Raw genomic sequence first — 23,619 nt, forward strand, 5'->3', positions numbered from 1 at the left:
GTATTCACTGATATTTGCCCTTTTTGAGGCCCTGTTTTTTGACTTTCCTTTAAAAACTCTGTTACCTCTTGGTTTCTATGAGTCTGTCTTTCACACAAGGAGAGTAGAGCTTGGCTTCTCAGAGCAGTGCTTGGCAAGCACAGAGGCAGGAAACGCAGAAGGGAATGAGTCTGTCAGACTCATTTTCTTCTAGTTCAAATGTTTATTTCAGATTCGGGAGGAAGTGGAGTGGTTCCTTTCCATTTCCTCCTCTCTGGAACCTGTGAGTTGTGTAAGGCTTAGAGAGTCTTGCTCTACCACACATCATCCTCACAGGTTCACAGATGGAGAAAGAGACTCTTCAAAAAACTCCAGGTTTGAACAGAGCAGGATTCATAGCTCTTTCTGCCCTCCCAGGAACTTCTCTTATGGGTTGAGACTAGAGCCTTGAGCAGGACAACTGAGAGCAACGCAGAGGACAAGGCCAGTGGGCTAGGGAACATCCTATACCAGCTCCCAAGGGGCAAGGGCCAAGTGCCACCTGACATAAGTTCCCAGCCCTGCCGCACAGCACACCCCAGACCACTTCTTAGCCAGGGAGGTCTGACATAATTTGTGAACGCCACAGTGAGCTCTGGTCCCAAGCCCACTTCCTAGGTTCCTGAGACTTACTGTTTCTGACATCAGGATGGAGTTTCAGGAGCAAAACTTAAAATATACCTGTTTTAGTAATGAGCTGGTTTCAACCTTAAACATGCTGACTTTTCCAATCCACATTCTGATATCACTGTTTTATTTTATGACAAGCTATTTAAATCACCACACTCACAAGCTCAACTCTGCAACTTGCTTTACTGTCTATGCAATTAACACAGGTCATTTTTAATGACAAATGGAGACCATCAGAAACTAAACTAGAAAATCTTATGGTGGGTTTACTACTAAACTCTAACAGATGTGCCTGACTCTAACATTAGGACTGAAGCATAATTTTAGGTACAAATTACTTATTAAGAATATTTATAGGCAGAGAACTTCTTCAGCAAAGAACCTAAGACATTTAACACAGCTTATCCTGTAGCTGAGCAATTGATAAGGAAGCCAAACATTGTAAATGCGTTAATTTTGGTTTGTTTAGGAAAGTTTCCAGGACAGAGTGCATGATCTAATCACATTGGTTTTGTCAAAGAGTTTTAGAAGATGAAAATCTGACTCATTATCTCTACTCATAGCTTAGACTTTTCTGAGCTGTATTACTGTTTGCTAGTCACTAATCATGTTCATGCTCACCAAGATCTCTGCATATAAAATACATACCCTTAAGTGCAACTATATTTACACTTACTCATATATGTACATTTACACATCCAATATTATATCTAGCTTCTATATTATGTTCTGGATGAACTCCTGAAACAAATTAACACTTCCATACGTCAAATTTCCTCCTAAAGGCCACTTATTATGATTCATGTGAGCTAACAATATATTGAAGGCATATTACATTAGATATCACAATATTCACTTTAGAAACCGAAAGTACTCAAAATATAAATTGAATTGCCATCTGATTGTTTAAAATTCCCTCTATTGGTCACTAACTAAACAAGGCAGACTGATTGTAAGTACAGTAATGTAACAAGTCTTTTTAATTAAGAAAAACCAGGATGAAGTGGGGGAAAGGAAAGATAATGAAACATAGTAAAGATCATAATGAGACAAACATTTCTACTTGAAGATATTTTCACTAGAGGACACTAAAGGCAAGCTATGCCAAGTCATGTACTTTTCACACACAAAATTATATTGTATCAAATTTAAATTTGTTACAACTGCCATGTACATTACACCAGTGATAAGGAAAATGTAACTCAATATCTGATCTAGTGAAACAGCAACCAACATTAGCTTCTAGCCACATGAAGACAATCTCCAATGACATTACTGGTGTCAGCTAAACCTCTGCCAGTTTGTCTTCTCTGTCCATTTTTAAATAAATGTGTGACTATCTCAATTAGGAAATCTTGAAGTCTCTATGATGAGGCAGTTTTGGTGCTCATTTTCAGTGCCCTGCATTTGCTGTACTTAAAATAGACACTTGTACCAATGTCCTTTCTATTACCCCAAGGGGAAAAAAAAATCACATACACACCAGTCCTTTTTCTTTCAGCTCACAGAGAAGCAACTTGATCCAAGCAGTGTTGAAACCTGAGTAGGTCACTGTACACCACGATAAAATTCCCTAATCCCTGAGCCAACTCTCCCTAAGGGGGGCCTCCTCCTGATCCTCCACTTCCCAGGCTGACTTTTGCATTCGCTCTCTCCTCTTTCCCCCTTTCATTTCCCCTACCTTCAAGCCTTGATACGTGATCCCCGGTGGGGGCTCAGGTTTCCGTTTTTACAGCTTAGGCCGGGCTAGCTGTATACATTCCTTTCTTTCTGCCGGGCAGTGATTACTTACCAGAGCTTAGTTACGCTGGTCCAGATGAAAGCCGTTCAGATGAAGGCAAACACAGCCAGGCAGCTCCAGCGGCACCGATATGAAGCTGCACAAGGCCACATTGTGTTCTCGGTGACATTTTGTTGCACATATTTTTACATAGGGCAATCAACTTGTTGCATTACTCTACAATTTAGGTTTGGGGAAATGGAGAGGTAGTAATTCCAGGAGGTTTGGGGAGGGGCTTTATGGATGTGGTTATTAATATTAAAAGCAGAAAATATTGATGAGTTCAAGATAACTCACCTTTTGACTGAGAAATCACTTTAAAAATGAGAACTTTGGGCACTATTATATTAGAAGAATGCATACTGAAGAATTGCTCTAGAAATGGGATTTCATCACTCACTGGCATGCTGTGCACTGATCTGACTAAAGATTTTGACCTGGGGTCTCTTACACATTGTTCCAAACTCGGGAAAAAATATGGATCCTTCAGGCAATTGAATTATTTGCTGCATAAAACTTCTTATTTAATGCTACTCTGTACTGAAATGACAAGGATTAAAACTTCAAATAGTAGATGGCCATTTGGAAGAAAAATAACATTTTAAAAAGAGGAAATTCTGTGCACGAAGGTTAATTCCATACTTAGTCCTGCAGCACTGGCTAAAAATTGTGTAATTTTTCCCCTTCACACAATGTTGTTTTTGTTTCTTCCTCACCAGTTCAGACAAACATCTGTTATACTGTAGAAGGACAACTATCTCCCAAACCACGGAGTGCTCCTGCAGCCAAAGTCAACAACGTGAGCCCCAAGCATCGAGCACAGTCAGCCTTTATATCCAGCCGGGATAACATTTCACATGTTTTGATTAAAATTAGCTAATTTGTAATCCTAGAACCTATGAAACTTAAAAGCTGCCATCCATATAGATCACATTAGGCAGAGTGTTTTAAAGGGCCAGTGCACACTGTGATTTCTTGGTGGCTTCACCTCCTTCCTCTTCCTCCAAGCCCAATTTACAATGAAACAGAAAAGTAATCTGGAAATGCAGGACAGGAGGGAAGGGTGAGTGAGGAAGAATGGTTATCCTAAACTGAATTCCAGCCCCCATGGGAAGACAACTCCTACCAGTATCTTAAAAAAAAACAACAAACAACTATCAATGGAATCAGTGGTGGTTTCCATCACAAGGAATGGCACTGATTTCTAAGGCAAATCTTCCTTAACTCTCCTTGGACTGAAGCTGCACCGCACGCTTCCAGGTGCTAAGTTCCTCACCCAGAAATCAAAAAACTCTTATTCCAAAATGTTGATTGCTACAGACATTTTCTGAAAGAAAGGAACGCTAACAATACACACCTAGGTACTATATAATAATATAAATAGTATTATTATCCATGGGCCCCTTTCAAGGCACTGTCTAGAATATGCTTGTTCTAATCAAGACGATGTCAAATTGCAATAGATTTTACTTAGTTGCTTGCCATTTTCCTCGTTTGTCTTTTAAATACCAACTTAACCAACCAGACCAAGTCAGTGGGCAGTGTTAAGGATTCTATGCAGAAGATGGGGAACACCAAGAGGGCTGCAGAATGAAAACCAAAGTCCTCCCTGAAATCTGCTACTTGCTTGTAACTCACAGAAAGACAAAAATTACCAATAAAACATTAAAAATAAAAATCAAGAGAGACTCGTGAAATCAACACAAAACAAAACCCTCACCGGGCAAAAGCTGCAACTTCATGGAAAATAAGTTGGTGGGGGTGAAGGGGGACGAGGGGGGTCCGGAGCTGAGCCGGGCTCTTGTGCAATCACTCCAACGCGAACAGCTGGAGCGCCAGGCTGCCGCGCTCGCCACCTCTGGAGCACCGCTGGCCTGGCCGGGAGCCCGGCCTCGCCAACAGGACTCCGGGCGCCGGCCTTTCCGAACAATGGGCAGGCGCTCTGCGAAGGCCGCCCCTCAGACAGCTATCTTTTCAGCAGGGCTTGCCCGGGTCTGCTTAAACTGGGAAGTGAAGCATGCAAAGGCTGAGAGGGAGGCGGAGGCAACCTAGTGAGAGGAGCTATCAGGAGCGGACGAGGCGAACCGGCCGTCAAAAACGGTACCTAGACCCGCGCCGCTCGGGCCACAACTCGCCACGGCACTGACAGCCCCTTTACACCGATGCAGCAGGCTACACTAGGAAGCGGTACGGAGGAACCGGGAGATAAACTAGGAAGAGGGGGTGGAATCGAGCGCTCCCGGGGTACCCTTGGCTCGGCGGCTTCCTAACTTTGGAGGGATCCGGGGATGGCTGCCGAAGAAGAGGGGGAAAAAAACTACCCCACCGACCAGGAAAGCCTCTTCACCATACCCACCCTCAACTTGGGCTCCGGGTCCCCTCCTCCCTGAAACGCGCCTGTCCCAAACTGGGGTTTATAAGGTTAAAGAGTCTGTGGTTTCCCGGTCGCCCCTCACCCCCACCCCCATCAAATCCGAGGCAGGCAAATCTCCGGGATGCAGCCCGACAGTTGGCCTCTGTTTTGCACCTGGAGGAGGAGCCGAGTCGTTCAGGGCATCCTACGGAAACTGACAAGCGCTCCTCTTACACCCCCTCCCCCTCCCCAAAAAATCCATACAACAGCCCAAAGGGAGCGGGCGGAAGAAAGAGCTCAAGCTCTCTGGCCCCGAAGTCCAAAAAATACCTTCATTTCCTCATTGATCTCCCTTTTCACTGGGTGAGCCGGTTTCCTGCTCCTTTTATTTTCCGGAGGTCTCCCTTCTTTCTCCATTTCTGCCATGTTTTTGTGTCTGGTTTCGGTGGAGATGAAATGGCTGCTGCCGCCGCCGGCGGTGGTGGTGGTGGTGGTGGTGGCGGTGGTGGAGGTGGTGCTGATGGTGGCGGTGCTGGCGGAGGTAGCGGTGCTGGCGGGGCCGGGGCCGGGGTTGGGCGCGGGGCTGGGCGGGGGAGGAGGGGAGGCAGGCTCCGGAGAAGCGCGGTCTCTTCTAGCGGCGGAGAACGTCAGTGGCTGTCAGAGGGAAAGGTAGCTCGAGGGGTCTCGGGGATGCCGCCGCCGCCGCCGCTCCGGCTCCCGCCGCCGCCGCCGCCAACGCCGCCGCTGCCGCCAACGCTGCCGCTGCCGCCGCCGCTGCTTCTGCTGCTCCCGCCGCCGCTCCCGCCGCCAACGCCGCCGCCGGGCTGCATCCTCGGTGCCCCGTGGAGTCGTCAGCCATCTTCCGGCGCTCTGTCCGTCTGCATGGGCGAGGGGGACGAAGGCCCGGCGCGGAGACAGCGGCTCTGGGCGTGCGTGCGTGGATATGTGTGTGTGTGTGTGTGTGTGTGTGTGTGTGTGTATGTGTGTGTATGTGTGTGCGCGCCCGGGAGAGCGCGCCAGCCCAGGCACCCAGAGCCTCCCGCGAGCCGAGCCGGGGGCGGGCCGGGGGCCGGCGCCGGGAGCAGGGGGCGGGCGGGGGAAAGGTAGTGGGAGGGGGGGGCGCTAGGACAGCCCCCAGCTCCCTAGCGGGCGTGGCTTCCACCGTCACAGTAGACGCGGATGCTGCGCGGCTCCGGGGGGCTGCTCGCGGCCGCCGGGCTCATCCGAGGCCGGCCCCGGCGGGACACGGCGCCCCTCGCGGCCGCTACCTCGGTACGACGCCCCCCGGGGCCCCGCTCCGACCCCGGCCGCCCCCTTCAGCTCCGTGATGAGCTCTCGGGTGGGCTTGGAGTTGGGTTTTGAGCCCGAACTGGAAGCTGCTTAGGAAAAATGAATGGGGTTGCGGGGAGGAGATAGGGCGGTGGGAGGGCGTGGGGACCAGAGGTCGCGTTGATAGAAGGCCGCTTTCCGACCCCCGCCCAGAAGAAGGCAGACTGAGCTCGCCCCCTCCGGTTGGCAAGGTCGGGGTCTCGAGAAAAGGAAACCACAGTCCTGACCTCCCCACAGCTGTCGAGGACAGTGTCGCCTTCTGGGGGCCACCTCAGGGCTCGGGAGGCTGGAGGCCCCTTGGAGATCCCTGCGCCTTGCTCGGCTGGTCCCCAACGCGGCGCGGGTGACGACTGCGCTTGCAAGAAAGCTTTTGCCTCCCAATGAACCACTTAGAAGTAGGACATCTCGGCCTACAGCTCCCTGCTCTTTCTTTTCTTTCTTTTCCCTCCAGTTCTCGCTCACACACACATACACACACACGTGTGTTTTGTCTCACTACAAAGTTAACAGCGTTACCCCGTGCGCACCCGTCTCCCGGTGCGCTTGATACAAACCACCCCCCCCCCCAGATTAGGTGCCGCTGGGAGTGCAGCGTCCCGCGTGGGGTTCCATTCTCCAGGGACCAGGACTACCTGGCCACCTCCGGCGGGACCGTCCCCACCCGCTGGGTGACTCTTTGCCCTCGACTGCCCTGCGCGCATCTTCTCTCCCCAGTCGACCTCGCTCCCCCTGCGCTCGCGCGCCTCCCCTTTGGCCCTCTGCGTCCACGCCCGGGGCCAGGCTCGGATGGCGTTTGTCCCTCTTTGGGTCGAGGCAGTGGCCTAAACGGTTTGATGAGTTTTTGGTGAGACACGCAGCTCTAAACGCCTCGTACACGCGGCGGGGGACAAGCTGAGGTTCCCGGCTTCGGTTTCCCGCGCCGCGACACTTCGTAATTACCTGACACAATGCGATATGGGGGTGTCCATTGTTCCATTCAGTGTTATTGTAGAGTGTGCACTGTGACAGTGGTGGAACTTAAAATTGCACAATTAAAAAAATTTTTTTTACTAAATTTTTACTAAAAGAATGAATTCGGTGTGCAGGATATGAGTAAGCTTTCCATTAAAATCTCAGTTTGGCCTGTCAAACGAGGCTCATCCTGGGTATTACGCTGCCTAATTTGCATCTTGGCATTGTTTTGTGTTTTTTTTTTAAACGTCGAATTAGAGCTCTTTGGGAGCGTACTCGGGAGGACTGAGTACCTCCACGTTGGCTATTTTGCCGTTTAGCATCGTTTTGTTTCGTAAAGGTCAAATTACAGAGGCTTGGGCGTGTACCCAGGAGAGCTGAGCACCTCCTTTCGTCTCTTCTCTTCCCTGTCTGGAGAAAGCGAGGAGAAGCCGCACCCCGCTCCGCGTGGCTCGTGGATCCCAGGCGAGCCAAGAGGCCAGAGGCAGCGGGGCCAAACCGGGCTCCGCTCCTCCAAGGGGTCCACGCGAAACCCTTGCCCCAAGGAAAGTGAAAAATCCTGGGGCGGTTATCCTGGACGAGAAAAACTCAAGAGGACCGTTGAAGTATTAGGGTGTGCTCTGCAGTACAAGAGTTGGAGATTTTTTACCGTAGCCTCTGGGAGCGTACCCAGGTATACACCGGTTTTGAGCCCAAGTGCTGTGGCCAGCTCTCTGGCCAGGAGTCTTCAGGAACCCACAGTGGGACCCAAGACCATCCAGACAGCGAGAATACCGGGAGGAGCCAAAACCTGTTTGCGCTAACCCCCGCCCCTTTCCTGGAACGCTAACACAACATTCTCATTTTTATATGAGTGTGTGAGAGTGGGTGTATTTCTCCGTGAGAAATAAGCATCCTAATGCCATTGCTGGAAGAGAGAAGAAGAAGAAATCTTTTTGATTTTTCAAACTGAATTTCATCCAAAACATCTGATAAATAGGATGTGGGTTGAAGTTAGTTTTCCCTGTTTTGTCTTCTCGGTTTTTAATGAGAAGTAGTGAGAAAACTTTTTTTTTTTTACTTTTAAATAACTGTGGAAAGGTATGTTGTAAAGTGTACACAGAAAAAAGCTTTTTATCTTCTGGAGACATATTTAAGTCCCCTCTGTTTCCTTTGGTGCCAGAACCATTACAATTGATTCACTGTTGTTCAGTTGATATCAAATAACAGGTTATATACCCCAAGTCCTAAGATACAGTTTCACAAGTTAAGAATAAAATAAACAGAAAAGGTGAACTGTAGCCCAGAGTTATATTTAGAGGCAGCTACACTTTCTTTAAAGAAAATTACTTGCTCTGCCATAGTTCAGGCATTTAACACAAATAATCATATTAATCAGCCACCTGTTCCTTCACAGGCATATGTCTTCCAGTGAGAACATCAAATTAGAATCCACAATGCATGTCATCATTGACAGAATGAAAGCTCATAAAGTATGTGTGAGGAAAGTTTTAGTCTTGAATAAACTTCAGAGCTTATGATTTTTATATCTTGGCAAAGACAACATGTAGTCAAAGTTGCTCTGTCATGTCTGACTCTTTGCAACCCCATGAACTGCCAGGCTCCTCTGTCCATGAAATTCTCCAGGCAAGTATACTGGAGTGAGTAGCCATTCCCTTCTCCAGGGGATCTTCCCAACCCAGAGATCGAACCCATGTCTCCCCCATTGCAGGAAGATTCTTTGCCATCTGAGCCACCAGGGATCAGATGAAGACAATTATATAATGGGTTGCTGTTTTATGAATTTGGATATTATCATGAGTCCAATAATGTTCCCTGGATAACTTCAGACACTCTGTAAGAGTATAACCCAGTGTGGACAGGACAATCTCTTACTTATCTTGGAAGAGCCACCCTTTATTCTATGAATTACCTTTATGCTTCCCAATCATTAGCTCCCTCTCTCTCACACACACACACAGACACTCAAGCACACATCCAAGACAAACCCTGAAAGAAAAAAATTCCCTTTACTAGCCCTGCCAGTCACCAAAATAGGCACAAGATTGACCTTTCATTACATTCATTCCTCAGATACATTTTTATGACTTTTACTCTTCAAGGTCGCTCTTAATGTTCATTCTAGCCTGATAAATCCAGAAAATACTTCAGAGAGTGGATAGGAAGAAGACCCCAGTGTGATTTGCCTTCCGCCCTCAACCTCTCAATCTGCTTCTTTGTTTTCTCCAAGAACACCTAACTCAGAGGCCTAGTCTTCATGACTTAAAAGAAATTAATAGATATTTGCTGATTGATTAGTATGATATAATAACAAACTTACTTTTGTATATTGTCTAAAATTAATGGTCATGTTGAACAAGCTCGTAATCTAACCAAATGTGGAGACTAAAATACGTGGGAAAATTACTATGCTGAACACATTATAAGAATTATCTCGTCTAATATCCACAGAACCCTATAAGGCAGCATGTACTGTGATCCCCATTTTACAGATGAAGAAACTAAGGCTTGCATAAGCTAAGTTATTAAGTCATAAGCTAGTAAGTATTAGGATTTGAATCTATAACTTTCTTTTCAACTCTGGATTTGGAGTTCTTGACACTATGCTAATCTACTTTGACATATTCCTTTTGACAATCTGTATTTTGTATAATCTAAGGCCCACATTTTTCAAATTTTAGCATCTCTGAAATTGTGACATATCTTATAAGACTTCTTTAAATTATAAGTAACAGCTCCCCCCGTCCCCGCCACGTTGGTATATGAAGAAACCACATATTTTCCAAAACAGTGGTGTATTTGGTTATGGTAGGTTATGCTGCAATATCAAATATCAGAAAGTCTAAGAGACTTAAAACAAGATCGGTTAGGGACTTCTTTGGTGGTCCAGTGGTTAAGACTCCACACTCTTTATGTAGGGGGCCCAGGTTTGATCCCTGGTCAGGGAACTAGATACCACATGCCTCAACTAAAGATCCTGCATACCACAACTAAGACTGTGCAGCCAAATTAAAACACACACACACACCACACACACACACACACACACACACACACACACACACATACATGCACACCCACACAGGAGAGGCTTATACTACTTGCTCACACAAAGTTTGCTGAAGATCTGTGTGACCCTCCAGGGGGCACTGCACCTTTGTACCAGTATGTACTTCCTGTAGCTAAAAAGTAGAAAGTAAAACCTTGGAGGATCTCACACAGCAATTAAATCCTCCAGCTTAGCAGTGACATAGGTCACTTCTGCCTACAAGTCATTGACTAGAATTAGTCACATGGCTCTGCCAACTGCTAGGGAAGCTGGGAATTGAATCTACCACATTCTCCAAAGGAGTGAAGAGCTGGATATGGGCAAGCATTTATGAAATATGGTCATTAGAATCAGTTAATGTAAATATCATGGATCTATTTTAATAAAAACCAATGAGCAACAGTTGGCCTATGATCTGTTACAGTCCATCATAAATGCACTTTAAAAATTCATGCTCATGTTTAACTTCAAAGAACAAAATTCAGAATTCTTCAAAAAGAACGTTACGAAACAGCATAACTATAATTTAAGAAGTCTACAGGTGAGCTTCAGGGCTTTGGAACCTTCTAAAAGGATATACCAAATCATCAGTGCATTTTTTCTGAGGAATGGGTCATTCTCAATTGGGATTCATGATTTATTCATTCCTTTATTCAACAACTATGTGTTGAGAGCCAGTATATTCCAGGCATGATGTTCTGAGTTCTTGGGATCCAGCAGCAAAGATGACACACAAGTTCCCAAATCTCATTAAGTTTATAATCTGCAAAGGGGACAATAAATAATAAGAGAGACAATTTTAGATCCAGATAGGTGAGAAAAAGGACTTTGTGATAGGAACTGGAATTGAAAAAAGAGGTTGGGGTCTACTTTAGCTAAATAGTCAAGATTAACCTTTAGGAGGGAATATTTGATCTGAAATAGGAAAGATGAGAGGGACTGCCTCTGCAGAGGTCTTATAATCCTTGAAAAAAGTGTTCTGGTTCAAATTCTAAAAGAGCTGAAGAATGCACTCAGTACACTGGAGACGTTGAAAGTATCTGGACCATGGAGAGTAGTAGGAGAGGTAGTGAAAGAGGAATGCAGAGGCCTGATGTGCTGGGGCCTGTGGGTAAGGGATGGATAAGAGATCAGAATTTTCTAGGTTTGGAGTCTGAAGGCAGAGGGCACAGAGTAGAGGTGAATCATGCCTCCTGCCTGAGATGGAGCCCAGAACAGCACCTGCGCAGCATGGCACAGCCAGGCACAGTGGGGGTAGGCACAGTGGCGTGCAGGAACCCGGACAGAAGGTTCTGGGGTTGCTATAAATACCCTCCACTCACCATAGTGTGCGTTTCATGTGTGCCTGAGAGTAGAGTAGGTGTGGCTCTGAGAGACTGCAGAATTTTTTTTTAATTTATACATAATCTTATATTGGAGTATAGTTGAGTTACAATGTTTTATTGGTTTCTAGTGCACAGCAAAGTGACTCATTGTACATATATATAGTCTTTTTCATGTTCTTTTCCATTATGGTTTCCTACAGGATATTGAATATAGTTCCCCATGCTATACCAGGAGGACCTTGTTGTTTATCTATTTTATATATAGTAGTTTGTATCCGCTAATCCCAAACTCCTAATTTATCTGTCCCCCTTCCCCTGTCTGTGAGTTTGTTTCCATTTTGTGAATAAATTCATTTGTATCATATTTTAGATTCTGCATACAAGTGATATCACATGGTATTTGTCTTTCTCTTTTTGACTTACTTCACTTAGTCCATCCATGTTGTTACAAATGGCATTAATTCACTTATGGCTGAGTAATATTTCATTGTAGTATGGAATATTATACCACATCCTTCTTTATATATTCATCTGTTGAAGGGCATGTAGGTTGCTTCCATGAGACTACAGAGTCGAAGTAGACCTGCCCCTAAAATATTTGATCAGAGACTCCACTAGGACTTCCACATCATAGGAGGCCAGCTGGAGAGGTGACTGTGGCTGAGGAGTGAATGCAACCCACCCACCCTCCCACCCACCTGTCATGTAGATGCCAGCCCAGTGAGAAGAGTGTAGGGGTGGACACAAGAGAAGATTAAATCAGCTGAGATTATCTGGAGGTTTCATTTCCACCTCCTAGCATAGAAGTCTTGTGAAACAGACTTTGGGTTCAGTTATAAAGAAATGAAGTTTCAGTTCAGTTCAATCAGTTCAGTTCAGTTGCTCAGTCATGTCTGACTCTGTGACCCCATGAATCGCAGCACACCAGGCCTCCCTGTCCATCACCAACTCCCGGAGTCCACCCAAACCCATGTCCATCGAGTCGGTGATGCCATCCAACCATCTCATCCTCTGTCGTCCCCTTCTCCTCCTGCCCTCAATCTTTCCCAGCATGAGGGTCTTTTCCAATGAGTCAGTTCTTCACATCAGCTGGCCAAAGTATTGAAGCTTCAGCTTCAACATCAGTCCTTCCAGCGAACACCAGGGACTGATCTCCTTTAGGATGGACTGGTTGGATCTCCTTGCAGTCCAAGGGACACTTCAAGAGTCTTCTCCAACACCACAGTTCAAAAGCATCAATTCTTCTGCGCTCATCTTTCTTTATAGTCCAACTCTCACATTCATACATGACTAATGGAAAAACCATAGCCTTGACTAGACGGACCTTTGTTGGCAAAATAGTCTCTCTGCTTTTTAATAAGTTGTCTAGGTTGGTCATAACTTTCCTTCCAAGGAGTAAGCGTCTTTTAATTTCATGCCTGCAATCACCATCTGCAGTGATTTTGGAGCCCCAAAAAATAAAGTCAGCCACTGTTTCCACTGTTTCCCCATCTATTTGCCATGAAGTGATGGGACCGGATGCCATGATCTTCGTTTTCTGAATGTTGAGCTTTAAGCCAACTTTTTCACTCTTCTCTTTCACTTTCATCAAGAAGCTCTTTAGTTCTTCTTCACTTTCTGCCATAAGGGTGGCGTCATCTGCATATCTGAGGTTATTGATATTTCTCCCGGCAATCTTGATTCCAGCTTGTGCTTCCTCCAGCCCAGTGCTTCTCATGATGTACTCTGCATATAAGTTAAATAAGCAGGGTGACAATATACAGCCTTGATGTACTCCTTTCCCTATTTGGAATCAGTCTGTTGTTCCATGTCCAGTTCTAACTGTTGCTTCCTGACCTGCATATAGGTTTCTCAAGAGGCAGGTCAGGTCTTGTGGTATTCCCATCTCTTTCAGAATTTTCCACAGTTTATTGTGATCCACACAGTCAAAGGCTTTGGCATAGTCAATAAAGCAGAAATAGATGTTTTTCTGGAACTCTCTTGCTTTTTCCATGATCCAGCAGATGTTGGCAATTTGATCTCTGGTTCCTCTGCCTTTTCTAAAACCAGCTTGAACATCAGGAAGTTCACGGTTCACGTATTGCTGAAGCCTGACTTGGAGAATTTTGAGCATTACTTTACTAGTGTGTGAGATGAATGCAATTGTGCGGTGGTTTGAGCATTCTTTGGCATTGCCTTTCTTTGGGATTGGAATGAAAACTGACCTTTTCCAGTCCTGTGGCCACTGCTGAGTTTTCCAAATTTGCTTGCATATTGAGTGAAGCACTTTCACAGCGTTATCTTTCACATGTAGCAAATACCTGAAGTTTTTACATTGATACTTATAGCTCACACATATATTTTACCCTATAACTCAAATCTGCTTTTAAACAATTTTTAAATGAAGTTTTCTGACTCCTGAAGTAAATTTTGTGCATTATCTGCCTGATTATTTACTATCTAAATAGTATCACCCAAACCAGAATGGGTTTCCTTGAGGGTATGGCCTTAATATCATAATAAGACCAACTTAAACATAGAACATTTTCAATAATTATCCCAAATTCTTGTAAATACAAATTTCAACTTAGTATCTGAGTTATCTTGAATTGTCATTGCCTTCCCCAGTGAAATCCGTTGATGAAATCAGATCTCTTCTCTGTATTAGATTTACGTAGATACTAATGTAGATATAATAATATCGTATTTCCTTTAGACAATCAAATGCCATTAAAATGATTAGCCCTCTGACAATCTGATGTTGAGTTGTATCACCAACAATCATGTCTTGAAGTCCTGCTAGAGCCAAGTATTTTGCAAAAATTGTGTCAATTATTTCTCACAAGCATGCTTAAGAGTGTAATTGTTCCCATTTCACACCTTAGGAGACCGAGGCTGAGCTCAAGGTCACACTAGGAAATGGCTGATCCAGAAAAAATCTTCAGTTGGCCAACTTGCAGACAGGTGACGTATGCTGCCACCTACTCCACACTCTGCTCTGCTCTGCTCAGCACTTCTATCACTTTTTTTGGGAAAAGAGAATATGCAGATACAGTAAATAATTCTAATTCCTACTTTATTTTAATTTACACCTGGATGTTTTAGGAATTAAAATATCCATGACCAATACTCAACCTTTCAAAAATAACATACTACACTGTGATATTATCAAACCAAATATGGTATTCAGTGAATGGTTACAGAGAATTGATATCTATGTTTTGACCCACCTCCTTTGAGAAACATTACGTGTTGTAAGAAACATTTTTCTTTCACAGAAAAATTGTCTCCAAAGTGCTGTTGAGCCATAAGTTGTTTCTTTATTGCATCCCAGAGGGAAGAAGTTGAGTGGAAAAGATTCCACAGTTAAACTATGAGAGGACATTACACATTTCAGTGGAAGAAAAAATTTTTCATCAAAAGCTAAGTAGATAAATTAAAGATGCTATAATAAGTCTTGGGATATATGTTGTGCATTTGTTTTGCTTTGTTTTTTAAATCCATTAAAGTTACTAAATCTGTATACCAGATGCTGAAGTAGGACTCACTCAACTCAGTTTTGCCTTTCCCATCTGAAGTTAGTCAGTCTTTAGGGCAGCTGATTGCTTTTGGAGTCTGGAGGTGAAGGAGAGCTGGCAGGGACAGACGGAAGGGAAGAGAGAAGATCCAGGGACAGTGACTGCAGGCTGCGCTCCCCGAGGAAGTCTCGGGATGTACAATATGGGAAAGTGCCAAAGTCCTAAGCTGGAAAACAAAGCAAAACCAAACCAAACCCCAGCATGGGGAAATAAAAGGAAGTTCAACACTGAACTGAGTGTGCACATGAGCATCTCTTTATGTGAAGAGCAGTAGAGTTTTGTGGCCTGAACACACAATTACATAGAATTTAGTAATACAAAAGCTACTATTTATTGAATGCTTTTTAATAAATAGGACTTTAATAAGTAGTACTGTGCTTAATATCTTAAAGAAATTATTTCATTCGATCCTCACACAGTTGGCACAATTACAGACTGTGTCCCATGTTGCAGATGAGGAAATGGAAACATTAAGCAGTTGCCTACTAAGTGGGCCAACAATCTGACCGGAATCCAGAATTCTTCCTGCCACCTTGCAATACCAATGGTTTTGATGAGGGTTCTTGCTTGCAAGCAACAAAATGAGCTCTTACTATCTAAAGGAAACAAAAATGTTGAAGGAAAGGGGGCTCATAGAATCTGAGAGGCTGGAAGAACAGGCTTGGGAAATAAGGAAGGACCCAGGACCTAAGGAGGCCAGGCCATAGGAACACTCTATCCAAGATGCCACCATCTCTGCTTCTGCTGTACCACACCTTCTAGAAATGACTACTGGACATCATGCTGACCCCTTGAACTGCTCCAGATGCTCCTCCTTCATCTGGGAGTGCATGGGCCTGTGTGGGAGGGTCCATGACCTGGCATTGGGGCCCCTGCTCCATATTCCAGGGTGAGGGGAGAGTGAGATTCAGTCTGTTTGGCATCTACAGTGGAAAGTGAGGTCTTATATCCCAAGATCACATTCAATGAAGAATTCCCCTAAACACAAGGACAGATGGATTTTGACAGCCAAAGGAATGTTATAATGTCCTTCCAGACTACCCGCTGTAGCTGCTTTGTAGCAAATCATTCCATTAGGAAAGTAAATGTAGGCCTGTTAAAATAATTTTGAAAGATCAGGCAAAGGTGGAATTATGCGAACATTAAATATTGCAAATCAAAACCTGACTGACCTAGAATTTCATCCTAATAGATTTATTTGCAATCTCTAAATCAAACTTAAAAAAGACAAATTTGATAACCCATATGCTAAACAGCAATTAATTGGAATGTTTAGGGAATGGAATAGTTCTTGTTAACTTATATTTCTAGCTAAAAGTGATTAAGCCCTTAAAAAGACCCACAAACCTTTATATTTGAGATCTTGTCACTGCAGTTCTTTATAAAATACTTAGATTGTGAAGATTTTGCAATGCCTCAGAATTACTGATGCCACCATATGTGGTTGTAAAGTGCAGTGGGCGTAGATTGCACTAAGTGTGTATAGATCTCAGGGTATGCATTCTATATACATTAGGCAAACTTCTTTTTTTTTTATTTTAGGCTAATCCTTTTGTAACCTTTTATTAACATTTTTATTTTGTAAAAAAGAATTATCATTTCCTAATGTAAAGGAAGAAATGGCTATATATTCAATTACAAATGCAGAAACATATAGTACCATTTGACCTTGAAAATGTAACGGCCATGAAAGCATCCAATATTAGTTTATTAGCCAAACTTCTGATATGAGTTTGCCTAGGGAGATAAGAAAAAGGGAGACTAATCCTAGTGAAGGATAGAAATGGCAACCATTTGAGTTGGGCCTTGATGGATGATGAGTAGGATATTGACAAGTGAGGGAGGGAGGAGGAGGAGCATCCTAGGCAGGAAGAACAATATGAAGAAAGGTGTCAAGGCATGAAAGTGCAAATGGAGCAAAGGGAAGGGGATAATTCAGTGGGTTTAGGATGAGTGTATTAAAGGGGATCTGTGAGATCACCCCAAAGGTAGGATAGAAACAGATTATCAATGGCTGCAAATGCCATCCTAAAGGAGCTTAAATATTTGCTGAACTATAATCAAAATTATTTTATAATAAGGTATTATATAGGTATTTTTACATCCATTTTACAGATGAATAAACCAAAACATAAAAATGTTAAGTGACTTGCCTAAAGGCATTCAGCTAGGAAGTAACAGAACCAAGATTTAGATTTAGATCTAGCCTGATTCTAGAGCCTAGGATCTTAACTTTCAACCTATGCGATTTTAACAAACCATACTCCAGAAGGCATTATAAAAGGAAATATAAAAGCAGTGGTAATTTTACAGTAATAAATAGGACCTGAGGAAAAGATGTATGCAAGATAATAGACTATTTTGAGGTTGTAATCAATAAAGATGATTTTCACGTTAGCTTTCATAGCTGCAAGAGGTAGTATTGTAGGAACCCACAGAAGGATGTGGGTTCATTTATTTTTAGATCCCTCCCACCATACAAATATGTTAACATTATATCTATATAAATACTATCTGTGTTACTTATTTCCTATCTACCTCCTTTGAAAGGGAAATCTCATTTATTCTGGTCATTACAAGTAACCTAATATAAAGGAATTATAAAGTGTCTCCTTGTAAAACACACTTGGGGGCTTCAGTGGTAGTCCTAGTAAATCAATATTAAAAATGATGAAATCTAATAAAAACATTAAGTCCAAGTCTTAAGAGGCATGCAAATAGTCTTATATAAAAAAAACTGAGACATGATTATTAAATATGAGAACCAAGGTGCAAATATCCCCAATAAATCCTTTGGAAATATTTTTAAGAAACAGACTGTCTCTCTTAGAGTCTGAGACAGATGAAAAACAGAAGGGAGTTCTGCACCCAGAGGACTTCAAAGATTGAGATGTTGACCAGTCCATTTGGCTTCAGTGTCTTGGAAGGACCACAGACGGGCTGTTTTTTAACTCCCTATGCTTAGTATGGCACAAGTACTTAAGAAGGATTGTTTTTCTTCTTTCTACAGTAGTAAAAGAATCTACTGTCATGAAGTAGACCCTGGGTCAGTGTTACAAGCAAAACCTGCACCCACTATGAGACTCCTACTTCTCACTCTAGTTTTCTCTCCTCTGTTATCATGATGATTTCAATTTCAAACTGTAGCCATGGTCATTCATTTCCCTTTAGAAAAAGTATGAAGCTGAGACAGCTTCCAAAATACAAAACCAGACACTTAGAACTTAAACTACCCATTTCGCATTGTTTGGATCTTAACTTAAATCAACCATGTGAAGACATTCTTGAGACAATTGGAATATTAAGAATTTTGGTCATTTTGTTAGGTGCAATTGTAGTTACTTTTTTTAAAAAAAGGAAGTCCTACTTTTTAATAAATAAATTCTGAAATATTTTGAGGCAAAATATGATATCCAGGATTTGCTTCAAAATACTCCAGAATTGTTGAGGAGTGAAAAATGTGAATAACTGCCCAAACTGGGTAATAAGCAGATATGGTCTCATTATCCTATTTTTTCTACTTTTGTGTAAAGTTTGAAAACTATAATAGAATGTAATAAAAAGTAAAAAAAAAAAAAAAATCACATTTAAAAACACCACAAAAAGACCTCTGTAAGAGAAGTCTAATTCAAAAGAGGGCTTCAACAATGAATGGGTTTCTATCTAAAATAAAGTTCTAAGCTGTATAACTTGCAACATCTTTAGAACAACTCATGACTATAATATTTGCAAGCAAACAGCATTTCAATCATTTTTGCAGTGTATACATGTTTATCCTATGTGGGTAAATTGCATGCTTTGTTCTGGAGTTAAAAACAGCCATTCTCCTAGAAGTATCAGAAACAAAAGTACTTTATACCTATATTGTTTATTGATTTGAAGTTGGGAGGATCTATGGTTGAATAGAGGAGAATGATGATAGAACAAGGTTTCTATGTGCTGGGCACTGATCTAAGTACTTTACATTTATGAACTCATGCAAATATTCAAAATTACTCATTAATATAGTTAATATTGTTCTTCCCACTTTACTGATGGTAAATGACATAATTTGCTCAGTTTGCACTATTGGTTAATAGCAAAGCTGGGGTTCAAATGCAAGGAATCTGACTCTTGTGTCATGAGCCCTTAATCACTAAGTTCTGTCACTCTCCATGGAAAGAGTGTCTTGTAGAGTTGTTTGTTTAGACTTTGGGGAGCTAGTCTGTTTTATTCTTAGAAAAATAAAGTAACTCTTACTCCCTTTGACATCAGCATATTCTTTTTGTTTTGTTATGCACTTCAAACTTATTACTCCCAACATGGTCATACCAGCCCTATAATATTCAAACATATTTATTACAGATATTTGTTTATGGCATGATTTCAAAGAAGAGAAACATCACAGCAAGCTGTTTTGATTTAAAGCAGGGTACTTTTGAGAAAGAGGTTCAACACTGTAGTAGTTGACAATGACATCTCTCTTGTGTGGGTGTCAGCTGTTGGGAAATGACCTTACGTGATTTGTCCTAATCACTTATCACTTTCTCTCAGATGGTCTTTTGCAAATTCTTTTCAACCCAGCAAGTTGATATCATGACTTCCATATTTCCAAGTTTAATAATGGAATCTCTTTCTCGTTCTCCCTCTCATTTAGACACATTATTTGGGAAAGAAGAGTTTTTCAAAGATCTATTTATCTATGTGCCACATCACAATAACCTTTGCATATGATGACTTTAATTTGGGGCTTTTTAATCCATGCAGCATAATTAAGAATTTATTTGAAATACCTATGTTATAACCTGAAATAAACTTGGCAAACTACAATTATTCTGAAGTTTTAGTCCATGAATTCAAATTGGCCTACTCCTGAAGCCTCTCCATCCCAATTCCTGAAGGACTTTTAATAGCTATTTCTAGATAAGAATTAGTTTGAGTCGGGGCTTTGTACTGACTTATTTAATTGACTTGATCATTGAACTTATGAAAAGAATGGCTTGACTGACTTCTTTTAGTAAATTTGTGAAAAGTGATTTCTTAGAATTAACTGGCCATACTGATTTGATTGTTCACCCATCTATCCTTGAATTTTCCATTTTCCAATTTGAGAAGAAAACTGCTTTTTAAGGCAGAGAGAATATTTTCAGGTAAAATATTTTAGGGGTTATATTTATGACTGCAGAGCAGCATCCTGACAAGATTCCTTGACAACTCTGTAATTTGAAGTTGTCAACCTTTATAAGTATAATAAATGCAGTATGTCTTAATCCCCTTCTGCTTGATGTTACCTATATATACATTCCATGAAACAAAAGGAGGTTTTTCTCTATATAGAATTCTATTACAATTTCTCTAAAACTTTAGGTAATGTAGTCTGACCTATATATTTATTTTTTAAAAAAAGAAACAAAGAAAGAAAATAAAGAAGGAAATTAGATATGAGAGACAGAGGACCAATAAGAAATAATAGGGAAAAAGTTTAGATTACAATTTTTTAAGAATAGTGATGCTCAGCCCTGGCTGCATATTAGAATCTCCTGAAGAATATTTGAAAAATACTGATACCTGGTCCTCAACTCCAGAGATATTGATTCAGTTGGTTATGGTGGCTTTTTGGTCTTCATCAGAAATGTTTAAGTGGCAATGAAGAACTAGCTGAACTTGTAGTCATGGAGACATTCTTTGCTCTGGACTTCCTGCTCTGAAAACACAACTCAAATAACTTCTGAAGTTGAGCGTGATGGTGAAGTGAAGATAGGAATGGAGAATAAAGATCCAGTTCATTCATTCATTATTCAACTGGCCAACAAATATTTACATAGTGACTGTTCTTCAACAGACACTGTATTAAAAGTGAGGATGCAATTACAAACAGAACAGTTAAAAAAGAATGATGAGGTCCTCTCTAAAATCTTCCTTGTGGGCTTAGTGTTTCAACCTATGTTAATGTCAAGATCAATTGGGTTGGCTGGACCAGAGAGACAGAGAATGAAATGATAGTAAGAACCAGATTAGTCTACTAGCTAATTTTTCATAATGGAATAAAAACATTTTGATACTTAGCTGGACCTCAGAGATCATCTACTTTTTTTTTTGCAGATGAGTAATTTTAATCTCAAAAGGTTTAATGACTAACCCATGATCATATAGTGATTAGGTCAGAGCTGTATTACTCAGATTGCTAGTCATTTTTAATACTGTCTATGTTCAAGTAAAAACCTTCTCAACAGATTTTTTTTCCATCCTAAGATCTTTAAAGAAAATTGTCTCCCAGAAAGACCCTTTGTAAAAGAAAAGGACCAAGTTCTTCCCCTGCATTGAGCTAATCCTAGTGTGAAATTAACTAGCAGCACTGCTAGTCAATTCAACATTGCTCCTCTGTAGGGCGGCTCAGATGGTGAAGAATCTGCCTGCAACACAGAAGAGCTGGGTTCGATCCCTGGGTCAGGAAGATCCCCTGGAGGAGGGACTGGCAGCCCATTCCAGTATTCTCACCTGGAGAATCCCAGGGACAGGGGAGCCTGGTGGGCTGCCGTCTATGGGGTCACACAGAGTCAGACATGACTGAAGTGACTTAGCAGCAGCAGTAACAATTAAACAAAAATGAAAACTACAATGAAGAATTATATATACTTTCCCATATCATCTTTGAAGGTTAAACTGTAAGATGGAAAGGACATTCAGTAATGTGGGAAATGCAGATTACTACTGTAAAGAGATTTCATTATATACCCATTTGTTGGAAATTTAAGAAGTTTGACAATATCAAATGTTGAGAGCGAGTGATCAACTGGATCTCTCATAAATAGCTGGTGGAAGTGTAAACTGGAAAAGCTACTTTGGAAAACTGGCATTATCTACTAAACTTGAATATTCACATACATTGTGTGTGTGTGTGTGTGTGTGTGTGAGCAACCCAGTAATTCCAATGGTAGATGTAAACTCTTAACTGGTAAACCTGGAGACATTTGTAAACCTCTTCATGGCAACATTGTTGTAATAGAAAAAAAAAATCTGGAAGACATCCAAATGTCCATTGACTGGAGAAGGGATAAAGTGTGGTGTTTTCACCCAGGGGATATTATACAGCAGTCAAAACAAATGAACTGTCTCTACAAACATCAGCATGGGTGAATTGCAGCAAAATAGTTGAATAAATAAAAAAGATCACAGAAAATTACATCTAGCATGTGTGTGTGTATGTTAGTTACTTCATCGTGTCCAACTGTTTGTGACCCCATGGACTGTAGCCCACCAGGTTTCTCTGTCTGTGGAATTCTCCAGGCAAGAACACTGTAGTGGGTTGCCATTTCCCTCTCCAACATCTAGCATGGGGCCACCTTTTTTAAGCTAAAAATAACCAAATAATATACTTTTAGGAATACACATAGTGTTAAACTATGTGTTATAAAAAATCATGGGGATGATAAATACCAATTGAAGATAAAGATAACCTTGAATTAAGGAAGAAATGAGAATAGTATGGAGGAAGGTCACATAGTCAGAAATAAGCTATTGTCAATATTCGAGTTCTTGTGCTGACGATGGGGTCACTATATATGTTATACAAAGATTTATAAATAATTGTATTAGTTCTTAAATTGTAGCATAACAAACTATCCTATAACTTAGCAACTTAAAAATAGTTATTATTACACATAGTTTCTTGGGTCAGGCATCCAGTGCACCTTGGTTAGGTGGTTTGGCTCAGAGTTTCTCATGAGGTTACAGTCAAGCTGTGAGTCAGAGCTGTAGTCTCTGAAAGAGCTGGAGGATCTGCTTCCAAGATGGCTCATTCACATGGCTTTTGGCATAAGGCTCAGTTCCTTGATCCCTGGGCCTTTTCATAGGACTTGTGACTTGCCTTCTTCCACCAGAGTAAATAATGAGAGACAGAGACAGAGAATATGAGCAATCAAGAGCCTACGAGGGAAGCTGCGCCTGGTCTTCATTGCAGTGTGTGATACGTTTGTTGTGGCATGTGGGATCTTCAATTGCGCCATGGGGGATCTAGTTCCCTGAGCAAGGATCGAATCCAGCCGCCTGCACTGGGAGCACGGAATCTAATCCAATGGACTGCAGGAAAGTCTCTGCAATGTCTTTCATAAAACTAATAATGAATTAACACATCATCACTTTTGTTGGACTTTATTGATCATTCATACCTACCCTGAGACAAGACGGAAGGGGACCACAGGTTATGACAGGGGTCACTGGATATCATTTTGCAGGGTTCCTACCACCATAATAAAACAAAAAAGAACAATGCATGGACCAATGATAAAAATGTGTTAAGAAACAATTATGTGGGAGCTGAGGCTGGAAAATAAACGAATAAATAAACAAATGCATTCAGTTCTGAAGACAACAGGATACAAGGGAAGGAGTGAGATGAGCTTTAATTCTAGCTCTACCACTTCTCAGCTTTCTGACTTTGGGAGATTCATTTGACTTCCTTGCATTTATAAAAAAGGATATTTACTTGCTGCTTTAATTTTTTTATTCTGGAAATATTCAATCATACACAAAATTGAATAACAAATACCATATATTTATCATCCTAAATCAACAACTTTCAAAATTTTGGCATACTTGCTTTGTCTATTTTTCCCCTCCTCAAGTGTCTTAAAGTGAATTCTTGACAT

The 23,619-nt window shown here is 41.8% G+C and overlaps 1 protein-coding gene and 1 long non-coding RNA gene across 4 annotated transcripts in view; one reads left to right on the forward strand and one right to left on the reverse strand.

Moving 5' to 3' along the window:
* SOBP (sine oculis binding protein homolog) overlaps positions 1 to 5,244 on the reverse strand; it is a 165,962-nt gene extending 160,718 nt beyond the window's left edge. For all 3 annotated transcript variants that reach the window (XM_055535285.1, XM_055535283.1, XM_055535284.1), the window contains exon 1: positions 5,112 to 5,244. In XM_055535285.1, the coding sequence (XP_055391260.1) occupies positions 5,112 to 5,207 (96 nt within the window). In that variant the 5' untranslated portion in view covers positions 5,208 to 5,244. The remainder of the gene's footprint in view (positions 1 to 5,111) is intronic.
* LOC129619848 (uncharacterized) lies at positions 4,245 to 23,278 on the forward strand. The gene is made up of 3 exons (XR_008698180.1): positions 4,245 to 4,615; positions 14,300 to 14,378; positions 22,852 to 23,278. It is a non-coding gene; the product is annotated as an uncharacterized LOC129619848 (long non-coding RNA).
* Positions 23,279 to 23,619: the final 341 nt, after the last annotated feature.

Source organism: Bubalus kerabau, chromosome 9, assembly GCF_029407905.1.
Source record: "Bubalus kerabau isolate K-KA32 ecotype Philippines breed swamp buffalo chromosome 9, PCC_UOA_SB_1v2, whole genome shotgun sequence".
Classification (NCBI taxonomy): domain Eukaryota; kingdom Metazoa; phylum Chordata; class Mammalia; order Artiodactyla; family Bovidae; genus Bubalus; species Bubalus kerabau.